Raw genomic sequence first — 13,439 nt, forward strand, 5'->3', positions numbered from 1 at the left:
GTACCAAAATGTTCATTGCAGCTCTATTTACAATAGCCAAGACATGGAAGCAACCTGTGTCCATCATCAGATGAATAGATAAAGAAGTTGTGGCACATATATACAATGGAATAATACTCAGCCATAAAAAGAAATGAAATTGAGCTTTTTGTAGTGAGGTGGATGGACCTCCAATCTGTCATACAGAGTGAAGTACGTTAGAAAGAGAAAAAAAATACCGTATGCTAACACATATATATGCAATCTAAGAAAAAAAATAAATAAAAAGGCCATGAAGTACCTATGGGTAAGCTGGGAATAAAGACACAGACCTACTACAGCATGTAGTTGAGGATATGGGGAGGGGGATGGTAAGCTGTGACAAAGTGAGAGTGTGGCATGGACATATATACACTACCAAACGTAAAATAGATAGCTAGTGGGAAGCAGCTGTATAGCCCAGGGAGATCAGCTCGGTGGTTTGTGACCACCTAGAGGGGTGGGATAGGGAGTGTGGGGGGAGCGAGACACAAGAGGAAGAGGTATGGGAACATATGTATATGTATAACTGATTCACTTTGTTTTAAAGCAGAAACTAACACACCATTGTAAAGCAATTATACTCCAATAAAGATGTTAAAAAAAAGAATAAAAAAATAAAATAAAATTTACATACCTTAAAAAACAATGTTTTGTGTATATATATATATATATATATATACACACATATATATGTGGGGTATATATATAGTGTAATATTATTCAGCCTTAAAAAGGAAGGAAACCCTGTCACAAAATACAACATGGATGAACCATGAGAACATTATGCCAAGTGAAGTTATCTAGTCAGAAAAGGTCAAGTACTGTATGATTTTACTTACATGAGCTACCTAGGTCAAATCCATAAAGACAAGAAAGTAGAATGTTGGTTGCCATGAGCTGGGGAAGGAGGAATGGCAAGTTACTATTTAATGGGTATAGAGTTTCAGTTTTGCAAGATGAAAACAGTTCTATGGCTGGATGACAGTGATGGCTGCACAACAATGTGAATGTACTTAATGCCACTGAACTGTACACTTAAAATGGTTATGATAGCAAATTTTATGTTTGTTTTGCCACAAATATTTTAAATGGAAAAAGCAGGCAGAAAATCAGTGTTATAGTGACACAATGTGAAAAAGATTCATCCCACTGCTGCTGGCTTGAAGCTGGGGGAATCGGGTGTAAGCCAAGGAATGTGGGTGACCTCTAGAAGCTGGAAAGGACAAGGAAATGGATTCTCCCCTAGATTCTCTAGAAAAAACACAGGCTCTGCCAAAACCTTGATTCTAGTCCAGGAAGACCCATGTCAGACCTCTGACCTACAGAACCAGAAGATAATAAATTTGTATTATTTTAAGCCACACACACACACACACACACACAAGACCTTAGGTGAACAGTCTGTTCTGAGATTGAAAAAATGAGTGTTTCATAGGGACAGATTCAGACTGGGGCTTAGTTCTGGTTAATATTCCTGTTTCTGTTCGCTAAGGACACACATATATATATATATATATATATATATATATATATATAGTTTTTAAAGGAACAAGCCAGAGAGCTGAAACAGAGATGCTTCACGTGTTCCTTCACTAAGTGTTCCCACTCACCAGGCTCAGCAGCCAGTGGCCAGCCGGTGCTAGATTCTAGCACTCCATGGGCATGCACAGAGTAGGGCCGGCTGGCATTGTTCTTGAATACCACAGTTAGAATATCACCAACCTCTCCTCTGATAAGTGGACCTAGTATACACAAAAGAAGAAAAAGTCTCATTAGTAGAATAGTGGAACAGGGACATTAAAGACATTAAAAAAGGGATATACATAGGAGCTCCCTAGATTTAGGAGTTTGCCTGGAGAAAGGGTCCCAAAACTGAAAGTCATGACTGACTCCATTTTTAAATTCAGAAGTCCTTGAGTTGATACTGCTACCCACAGGATAAAGGTACTTCAACAAGATTATGCCTCCAATTATCCCTACTTTTCCCACTCCAACTCTGTATAACAGCCCAAGTTTCTAGATATTCAGGGCTCTGTGGAATAATTGTTGGTAAGGAGTGAGAGTTTGACACAGAGTACAGAATTGCTGGGTTCCCTTCAAGGACCAGTGGGTCCCTTCTGTGTGAAGATAAGAATGATGAAACTCATTGGCTCCTATGAAAGTGAAAAAACTACAGCAATAATTGCAAGGGTGTAAGTGTCATACTAGTTCCCTGTACCATTTTTCCTACTCTTCGATGTTCCTAAGTTCCCTTGCTTTTAGCATTGAAAAAAAAAACATCACCCTTACAGATCCCTAGATATAGAGGCCTGGAAATACCTGGTTTAGGTTGCAGCAGAATTCATGAATTACCCCCATATGATTGCTTATTTTCATGGATGATTTATAAAATATGACCATAGTTCCACTATAAGGAAAACTGATAATGGGGAATGGAGAGGCCTTCCTGATATGACATGACCTCCCTAAGAGCATAACAGGTTTCTAGACACTAGAAGGGAAGTGGAATTCCCTTACCTAAGATTCCCAAGTGTTCCTCTGATCCAGTCCTTGGCCGTCGGACCCTGAATGTACCATCAGTGTATTCCCTGAATACAGCTTTCTTGTATCTGGAACCCAGGAGTCCATCTTTGTTGCTCAGGAAGATGTGACCATAACTAGAGGAATCCAAAGAGTGGCATCAGCACCTTGCCCTTAACCCCTCATTTTCAAGTATGGGAAATCTATGTCAGACCCAACCTCATGTCACAGGTATAAGAAGGTGAGGCCTATTCATTCTAATATCAGATTACACACTTTGGATGCATATCTGCAGTTAAAGATGGCATATTTCAATATTTATTTATATTTCCTTGTTTGCCATCATCCAGTTATGAATTTATAGTAAAATTAATCTGGTAAGAATCAGAGCCCTGAACTCTAGCTCAAGCCTTAATGATGTATTAGATGGAATTAGTCTGACAAAGAACAAGGTACAGGTGGTAGGAGAATGGAGAATACTAACTGCTTCTGTTGTTGGTGGATAAGGGGTAGGGAGAGGTAGGAAGAAAATGAAATCTTACAGATTTCTCATTATGGGATGTTTTCCTGTTTACAGAGAACTTTACTATTCATTTTATCATTTGATCGTCCCAATAGGCTGATGAGGTATGTATGTCCTAGAGGTGGAATCCAGTGATCTAGAGGTGACAGGGCTTATCTTCATTGATACTATCAGCCAGAAAGGGAGCCAGGGCTTGGATTAAAGGCTGCTCAAGTTCTTTCAACTATACCACATCACTTTAAAGATGAGTAAGCCAGAGTCCAGAAAAGGGACTTAATTTTTTCTAGCTTGCAGTACAAGTTAGCAAGAAGGCTTCAACCTTCAAAAACCAACAGAAAGATTGGCAAAGGGTAGTGAGAACACCAAAAATAAACTATAGTTGAAATTGCTAAACTGTACCATAATTTCCATTCTCCACTCCTTCCTTTTTAGTAATAGAATCACCTAGGTTTTAGCTGAGCACATGGCTGCCTAACCAGAGATTACACTTCCTGGACTTTCTTGCAGCTAGGTATGGCCATATGAATAAGTTCAGGATAATGGGGTTTCAGAGAAAGTAATGTATTACAACTTCAGGTCATTGCCTCACAGACAATGCTGCTTGCCATGGATTTAGTGTCCATTTCTTGATAGCTGGGAGTGACTACAACTGGAAGAGATGTCTTAGTTCCAGAGATGAAAGCAAGTGTTATGGGTAACTAGTTAACCTATTGGTCCCGAACTGCTCATATTTGTACTTAAGCAAGAAATAAAATTCTAACATATTTAAGCCACTCTATTTTGGCCTTTTTCTTCTATACAGCTTAGCCTCTATCTTAATGACATTTTGTCAAGGGACATCTGAGCTTGGGGACATTCAGTCCCTTGAGTAAATTCCCTATAAAGTTTAAGTCCCAATATCAGTGCTTCTGGCTAACCAGAGGAAAGGATGCCAAGACTGAGAGCATGAGGATGTGGGCAAGGTTTTACTTCAGCTCTACAGTATAACAACATAGACAAAGCACTGAGTACCAGCTTACCTGTGTTCTAGTCCTTCCTCTAGATTTGTTGGTATCTTATTAGTTGACTTCAGATAAGTGCCTCCACAGCTCAGAATTTCAGTATCCTCCTCCATTTCAGTAAAATGGTCCAGAGTCTTTGAAAGTGTGATCACTTCTTTTCTGAAGCCTTACCTGTCCTTCTCAGACTGGTTGTGCCATTCTAGTTCCCAGCTCCTGTCAGGGCAATAGTCCCACTCCATCTCTTCTGCCATGATGTAGTAGATCCTTGCAGCTTGGTAATGTTGACGAGAGTTGGCTTGGTGGCCAGGACACTGGGAGACATTATAGATTGCCCTCATTCCTGCTTCTCTATGGCTGCCTGCCTGGCAGTAAATTTCAAATGTCCCTGAGGTAGGAACAGAGAGAAAAACCTGAATCAAAACACCCCTGTATAGTGTCTGAGGTAGTTCCTACTTCTCTCTAGGCATATTGCAGAGAGTGGGTAGTTTTAGATAAGGTTTTTCCATGCATTAGATAAAAGATTATTACAAGTTTATTGAGAGCAATGAGCACAGAGTTTAAGAGCTCTGGTGCCAAAGCTACATTGTCTGGGTTTAAAACTAAACCTGCCACTAGGATGACCAGCTCCTCCCTGTTTACCAAGGGCTTCTCTAGTTTTAGCACTGAAAGTCCCATGCCCCTGGAAACTCCTCAGTTCTGAGCAAACCGGGATGGTCAGTCACCCTATTTGACACTTATTTTCTATATAACCTTCAGGAAAATTTTAAGCCTCTGTATGTTTCAGTTTCCTCATGGTAAAGTGGGGAGCATTTTACTTAATAGGATTTTTTTAGAATTAAACACAATAATATGTAGATATTGCTTGGCACATTATAGAGTAAATGTTCAATAAGTGAAACTATAAGTAAGTAAATAAAGCTGTAATTATTATTTAAAGGAAGAAATTGACCAATTTTCTCCCTTCCTACCAAGTCTCAAAGAAATAAATGTGGGCTTATATATATATATGAATTTCTTGATCACAAGAATTCTTACATCAGAGAGCTTTGGAATGGCTTCCCCTAGGTTTTTTACAATGAAATATTTGGATATCAGTCTTAAATGTCTGAACTGTAGAGCTGCCTGGATCTAATCTCAAGATCCAGATTTCTATGTCAAGGACACATAGGCTCATAGACTATTGATCAGGAGAAACTAACTTTTTTACATTTTCCCCAGTATTACTTCCTTTACTGCTGACTGCCTATACCACCACTACAAATTCCTCCTAGCTTTTAAAGGCCTCTATGAGCTAGCTGAAAACTATTGATGCAATCCCACTTACCACTCTGTCCCAAACTCATCAGTGCTTTAACTAAATCTGTCCCTGATTGCCCCTCTCACATATCTCATTCTTATCTTGGAATTTTCACTCATGTTATTTTTACTTTTCTGGAATAGACCTGCCCATCCCCTTCCCCATAAATATCTATAAGTGTTCACTCATTCTCCAAGACCCAATTCATGCTTCATCTCTTCCAGAAAGTCCTCGCTGACTACTCTGGCCCACATTGGACTTTATGTTCTTGACCTCTCTACTCTTAAAACACTTTACATATAAATCACATGGTTAAGGACTAAGTGCTCCTCTCTTTAAAAAACAGTCCTTTCCACTAGTTTATAGACTTCTTGAAAAAATCTAATATTTTCTTTCCATATCTACTTTCTGACTTTTCAATTTCCCTTATACCCCAAATCTATTCCATCAATAAATCCTATCATCTCTTCCCTCACAGTCATCCTTCTGTTTCCACTCTCACTTCCTTAGTCAAAGCCACTATCGTCTCTCACCTGGAAAACTTCAATGGTCTCACAACTGTCTTCTCTGTTTCTCCCTCCCACCTCAAACATTCTCCAAACAAGATACAGGGTCCTCTTTAACAAATATGATCCAGAGCACATTGCTGCCTTGTTTAAATGCTCCATTCATACTCAGAATACAATTCAAGTTCCTGACTGTGGTCTATAAGGCCCTATATAATATGACTCTTGCCAACCTCTATGATTTCATATGATGTCAGGCTTCTCCTTGCTCACTACACTCCAACCATACTGGCCTTCTTTCTGACCCTTGAACAAACCACGTTTATTCCCACCTTGAGACATTTACACTTGCTTGTCCCTCTGCTCGGAATATTCTGCTCAGAGATCTTCATATAGCTCCTTCCTCCCCATTACTTAGATCTTAAATGTCACAATCTCAGAGTGGTCTTCCCTAAATAACTTCTCTAAAGCTCCAATCAGTTCATCACACCATTGTATTTTATTTCCTTCATGACATATATCATGATCTGAAATTATCTTATTATTTTATGTGTGTGTGTTTGTTGTAGATTTCCCCTGGGAGTAAGTATCATGTCTATCTTTTCACCTCTCTATCCCAGTCTTAGCAAATGGAATGTGTGCAATAAATATGTGTTGAGTGAATGAATTTCTGTGCAAATGAATGACTGCATACACTGTCCAAACATCATAGCTTAGGGGTTGGTATGGAGAAGAAAGTCTGATGATCACTGGAGGGAATGGGAAAAGATAGAAGCCTTTTTGGGAGAATCATATGACCTAGGACTATCACATCATCTCATATGGACATTGTTGTCCAAGGTGATTCTTTTTTTAAAAAAAATTTATTTATTAATTTGGCTTCACCAGGTCTTAGTTGTAGCACATGGGATCTTTAGTTGCACCATGTGGGTTCTAGTTCCCTGACCAGGGATTGAACCCGGGCCCCCTGCATTGAGAGTGTTGAGTCTTAGTCACTGGACCATGAGGGAAGTCCCCAAGTTGCTTCTTTTTCAACGCTTTTCTGCCTTTGGCATATGAGTCTCCTCCTACCTCTGTGACCAATTTTTTTCTCTCTCCTTAACCTGGTTTGTCTTCTCCCTTCTACCACTTAAATGTTGAGTTTTGCTTTAAGTTTTATTTCCTATAACTTTACATGCTAAAGGACTTCAACTATGAAAATACTCAAATCTCTCTCTCTAGCCTGGACTTTTCCTCCAATGTTTATATTTCTACCCACAGCTATCTGCTGTAAAGTCCACACCACTTGGACTTCACAAGAAATGTGAAGTAATAATGTGAAGTAATAAATGTTCTCTTTGCTGCTGAGAAATCTAACATGAAGTTGGTGGAAAATAGCACATTACAAGCTCTAGCCTCTTTTTCTGCCACTTTCCCTGGATATCAAAGCTCTAGTATCAGTGGTTCTTTCGGAAAAGCTGAGGTGTATTATTCGGGACATTTTTAAGTGCAAAATCATCATTTCTATTAAAGGTAATTAATATTTGAAATTAAAATATTATTAGAATTTAAAGCAAAGCAAAAACAGGATTAAAAATGTCACCGATAAACCCACAACACTCACACTCCTAGCATTTTGCTGCATTTTTTTCTGGGAATTTATTCTTCTGTTTTGTTAAACATAATTGTAAGCATCCAGCAAACAACATGTTGAATCTCCATGGTAATGCTTTAAGTCATCTGCAAAGCTGCTTAATTGCATATTTATATTTACCAATCTTCATTGCTACCCCTTTTTCTAGAATTCCAAAGCCAGATTCTGGTTCTGGCTTTTCCATTAACTTGGAAATTTTGTCCTGTCTTTGGGGAACTACTTACAATGGCCTCTCTCAGTCTTAATCAGAGACTAAACTCTCAAGGTAGAATGAAGGAGACTTCAGATTAAAGAGATTACCTAGGAGTAAGAATCAACAGGGGTTGATGAAGAAGGGGCAAGAGGAAAAAAATTTAGAGCTGACGTTCCTAACATGAGAAAATCATTTTCCCCCCTCCAGATCTCTGTCTCTTCCACCCATTAGCAAAATAAGTGAAAGATGATCTCGAAGGGGCTGTACCAGTTCAAACATTCTATGACTCGAGGATTGTTCAGAAAGAGGAGAGTTTGAAAGGACTGGAAAATGCAAAGGTAAAAAGAGCCTGGGCTTTTTCTAATAAGAAAACTCAGAAATCTTGACCAAGATTAACCTTTTAAGCCTTTACTGTTATAAACCCATTCACTGCCTCTCTTCCCATGTTTTTAAGCCATCTACAGTCACTCTCCTTGGGCCTTAGTGTGGCACAAAAATAATTTCACTCATCCAGAGTAAGAATGAGCCCCACAGAGGCATATAAACCTGGCTGGGTAGCCTGGCTAATTTCATAGGAAGGATATTAAACCTAGGATTTGACTTTGGGACCAAGGCTAGAGAGATGGGTCTTTCTTTCTCAGAAGTTCCCCACCCTAGCACTCACTACAAGCACTTAATTCTATTGTCCCTTTCAGCCCCATTAATGGTTATTTCTAATTTGCTAACAACAACTCTTCTTGACCAAGAAAGTATCCTAGGTAGATGGGGAGAAATGAGGACCCAAGTGATGTTTTTTGTCAAGTTTTTGTCAAACCCAGTGCCAGGCTGAAATTGTTAATTTGTCAAGGAAACTTCCTTTGTTTAAGGATTTTTTTCTCAAATATGAATGGAATTTACAGAACTAAAATAAAACTTTCGTGGGAACTGCATTTAACTGACAGATTTTTCTTACCAACACTATTGCCACCTACTGCCTGGACAAAAGAATATACCTCAGGCACTGCAAAGAGAAATTACTATATTTCTGTTTTTAGTATAGATCAATGAGACAGGATAGAAACCCCAGAGATAAACCCATGCACATATGGTCACCTTATCTTTGATAAAGGAGGCAAGAATATACAATGGAAAAAAGAGAGCCTCTTCAATAAGTGGTGCTGGGAAAACTGGACAGCCACATGTAAAAGAATGAAATTAGAACACTTCCTAACACCATACACAAAAATAAACTCAAAATGGGTTAAAGACCTAAATGTAAGACTAGACACTATAAAACTCTTAGAAGAAAACAGGCAGAACACTCTATGACATAAATCACAGCAAGATCCTTTTTGACCAACCTCCTAGAGAAATGGAAATAAAAACAAAACAAAATTAAAAAAATGGGACCTAATAAACTTAAAAGCTTTTTCACAGCAAAGGAAACCATAAACAAGATGAAAAGACAACCCTCAGAATGGAAGAAAATATTTGCAAATGAAGCAACTGACAAGGGTTAATCTCCAAAATATACAAGCAGCTTATGCAGCTCAATAGCAAAAGAACAACAACCCAATCCAAAAATGGGCAGAAGACCTAAATATACATTTCTCCAAAGATATATAGATTGCCAAGAAACACATGAAAAGATGTTCAACATCACTAATTATTAGAGAAATGCAAGTCAAAACTACAATGAGGTATCACCTCACACTGGTCAGATGGCCATCATCAAAAAATCTAGAAACAATAAATGCTGAAGAGGGTGTGGAGAAAAGGGAACACTCTTGCACTGCTGGTGGGAATGTGAATTGGTTCAGCCACTATGGAGAACAGTATGGAGGTTCCTTAAAAAACTACAAATAGAACTACCATATGACCCAGCAATCCCACTACTGGGCATATACCCTGAGAAAACCATAATTCAAAAAGAGTCATGTACCAAAATGTTCATTGCAGCTCTATTTACAATAGCCCGGAGATGGAAACAACCTAAGTGCCCGTCATCGGATGAATGGATAAAGAAGATGTGGCACATATATACAATGGAATATTACTCAGCCATAAAAAGAAACGAAATTGAGCTATTTGTAATGAGGTGGATAGACCTAGAGTCTGTCATACAGAGTGAAGTAAGTCAGAAAGAAAAAGACAAATACCATATGCTAACACATATATATGGAATTTAAGAAAAAAAAATGTCATGAAGAACCTAGGGGTAAAGCAGGAATAAAGACGCAGACCTCCTAGAGAACGGACTTGAGGTTATGGGGAGGGGGAAGGGTGAGCTGTGACAGGGCGAGAGAGAGTCATGGGCATATACACACTAACAAACGCAGTAAGGTAGATAGCTAGTGGGAAGCAGCCACATGGCACAGGGATATTGGCTCGGTGCTTTGTGACAGCCTGGAGGGGTGGGATAGGGAGGGTGGGAGGGAGGGAGACGCAACAGGGAAGACATATGGGAACATATGTTTATGTATGACTGATTCACTTTGTTATAAAGCAGAAACTAACACACATTGTAAAGCAATTATACCCCAATAAAGATGTTAAAAAAAAAATCTAGAAACAATAAATGCTGGAGAGGGTATGGAGTAAAGGGAACACTCTTGAACTGTTGGTGGGAATGTAAATTGATACTACCACTATGGATAACAGTATGGAGGTTTCTTAAAAAACTAAAAATAGAACTACCATACGACCCAGCAATCCCACTACTGGGTATATACCGTGTGAAAACCGTAATTCAAAAATAATCGTGTACCACAATGTTCACTGCAGCACTATTTACAATAGCCAGGACATGGAAGCAAACTAAGTGTCCATCGACAGATGAATGGATAAAGAAGATGTGGCACATATATACAATGAAATATTACTCAGCCATAAAACGAAACGAAATTGGGTTATTTGTAGTGAGGTGCATGGACCTAGATTTTGTCATACACAGTGAAGTAAGTCATAAAGAGAAAAAAATTACCACATGCTAACGCATATATATGGAATCTAAAAAGAAAAAAAAAAGGTTCTGATTATCCTAGGGACAGGACAGGAATAAAGACACAGACGTTGAGAATCGACTTGAGGACACGGGGAGGGGGGAAGGTTAAGCTGGGACGAAGTGAGAGAGTAGCATTGACATATCTACACTACCGAGTGTAAAACAGATAGCTAGTGGGAAGCAGCTGCATAGTACAGGGAGATCAGCTCGGTGTTTTGTGACCACGTAGAGGCGTGGGAGAGAGTCTCAAGAGGGAGGGATTTTGGGGATATGTGTACACATATAGCTGACTCACTTTGTTACACAGAAGAAACTAACAGAATATTGTAACCCAATTAAACTCCAATAAAGATGCTAAAAACATAATCAAAATATACAAAAAAAGAGAAATGACTGCTACGTTATGAAATATCAGACACAGATGGAATCTGGAGAAACATTCTAGTCAAATTTCATCATGAAAGAAGGATAGGGAGAGGGAAAGGGAGGAGGAGAGGGAAGGAAGGAGGGACAGAGGAAGAAAGAGAAGAAAGGAAGAGAGGGAGAGAGGGGGAAGAATGAACAAAAAATAAAAAGAAGGAAGAAATCTAGCCACAGAGAGGGGAAGTAATTAGACAAAAATTGGACAGCAAGTTAATGAAAGAGCCTGGACTAGAAGTTCCTGTGTTCTGATTCCTAGGCTGCAAATGTTACAGCACACTTCGCCCCCCACTCCCACCAGAAGTTTGCAAAACTCCTCACAGAATATCAGAGTTGGAAGCACTTATAGGTACATCTCATGGACCTCTTTTCCAGTGCAAGAGTTAAATCTATAGAATCTCTACATGGCCAAGGGTCTATGCAACCAAGTCTACCCTCTGCCTATACAAGAATTGCCCTGATACTGGGCAGCATCCCTACTTCTCTCCTGTTGTTTCAGAAAAGAGCTTCCTCAGCTCTTTATTCTGCCTGCAACTGAGAAGAGAATCCAAATAACCAAAACATGGAGTACACATTGAGGAAGGAGAAGACACAACTGTTTTGAAAATTCACAAGTACCCTCAACATGACTTTCCTTTTCTCTTCACCAGCCCCCCACCTCACCCAGTCCAATGCCCAATAAAGTTTCTCAGCCTAGGGCCAGCTGCTAAAGCACTTACCAGGGTTGTCAGGCTGCATGATGGCCATAACAAAAGTGTGAGGAAAGAGCATGGCTGCACTCTTTCTCATGCCCTGAAGCTGCACAGTGTTGCCCTGGAACGTGACCCCATGCACATCAGTCTCTGTGCCCAGGCCAACCAGGTGCCAGGCCACTGTGTCACCCTTGCACATGTCCAGCCTGGGCAAGTTAGAGAACAGAAACCCGTTAATGGCTGGAAAACAAAAACACAAGACAGGATGGGGAGGTGAGACCAGACTACTTGGGCACCAGCCAGCAGCATGGCATCAGCTCTGTACTAAGTTTTCCCACAACTTGAAATTTCTGAGTCATTCTCAACTCCTCTGCCTTCTTCCCTAAGCCACTTTAGTTCTACTTATGAAGATCTGCCTCTTGGGACGAGGGCCCTATTGTCCTTTCTGGCTTTACCTGCTGCCCCTCCTCCACCATACTTCACATCCTGGCAAAACTGAACTACTCTCCACTCCCACAACTCTTTCACACACTTACACACACACACACACACACACACACTCACACACACACACACACACACGTATTAATCTTTCCTATTCCCACTTTCTTGAAACTCTTCTCCCTTGGATTCTATAGCACCAAATGTCCCTGGTTCTCTTATAACTTTTCTGAATGTTCCTCCTCCATCTTATACTCATTCTCCATGCCTCTGTAAAGTGTTGGAGTTCCCCAAGGTTCCTTCCTCAGCTTTCAATCTGTTTCCTCCTTTTCATCTTCACTCCCACTGCCTTATTTCTGGCTCTCAACATCTCTGGTCTGAACTCCCACACGAAAGCCTCCTCCCTGGTACTCCTACCTATATCCTATCCTCTCACTCTCTTTCACACACACATACACACCTTTATCCTGTGAGCTCTATTTGCCTCTGTATTCCCAGGACCTTAAACATGGTAGGCACATAGAAAATACTTGTTGATTTTTCACAGGCTGTTCCCTTTGCCTGGAATAAACTTTCCCTCTGGTTTCTCTCTACAGCAAATTACTACATATCCATCATGCACTAGCTCAAATATCATCTACCCTGTAAAGCAGTTTCTGCACTCTTTCTGGCTTCCTTGAAACTTTTCTCCCCACAAAATTCTGAAATGTCACTTACCACAGAGTCCAGTGATTTAAGTAGAAATTTATCTCCCACACTAGATTGACCTAGCATGAAGCACATCATTTTTTCCAAGCACCTCGCATGTTACCTAGTACTTATCAGTTGTCAAATAAATTCATACTGGAATAAACTTGGTTTGTAGACTGTATTACTTTTTCCAACTGATGTAACTGACTGGTAATGAGAAGCAAGAGATAGAGCCAAAAGACAACACACTCGTTCTTGACCCTCTCCCACCCTGCATACTCCGCTCAAAAATACAGGGAGACCTGCTTGAAGCTGATCCCTTTTCAATGTTCCTACATCCACTGGAACCAGCTTTAATGAGTAACTTTATTTGATAATCCCCTGGGATGCTGATGGAACCATCGCTAACTGCTTGATTCTGCTTCCCCTACCTATAATGTTTGATTGCAAAGTTATTCAGACTTCAAGGCTCAGTCAAGCACTTCCTTCTTCCAGGAATCCTTTAACTGGATTGTTCCT

General features: G+C 39.9%; 1 protein-coding gene across 9 annotated transcripts in view; it reads right to left on the reverse strand.

Moving 5' to 3' along the window:
* The window catches only part of HEPH (hephaestin), an 89,306-nt gene that overhangs the window by 41,096 nt on the left and 34,771 nt on the right, over positions 1 to 13,439 (reverse strand). For 5 of the 9 annotated variants that reach the window (XM_060002937.1, XM_060002938.1, XM_060002939.1 and 2 more), the window contains exons 11-14: positions 11,817 to 12,029; positions 4,237 to 4,450; positions 2,539 to 2,678; positions 1,632 to 1,763 (exon numbers count right to left, since the gene is read on the reverse strand). In XM_060002937.1, the coding sequence (XP_059858920.1) occupies positions 1,632 to 1,763; positions 2,539 to 2,678; positions 4,237 to 4,450; positions 11,817 to 12,029 (699 nt within the window). The remainder of the gene's footprint in view (positions 1 to 1,631; positions 1,764 to 2,538; positions 2,679 to 4,236; positions 4,451 to 11,816; positions 12,030 to 13,439) is intronic. The other 4 variants (XM_060002945.1, XM_060002944.1, XM_060002941.1 and 1 more) reach the window with 1 other exon arrangement.

This window comes from Delphinus delphis, chromosome X (genome assembly GCF_949987515.2).
Source record: "Delphinus delphis chromosome X, mDelDel1.2, whole genome shotgun sequence".
NCBI classification, from domain to species: Eukaryota; Metazoa; Chordata; class Mammalia; order Artiodactyla; family Delphinidae; genus Delphinus; species Delphinus delphis.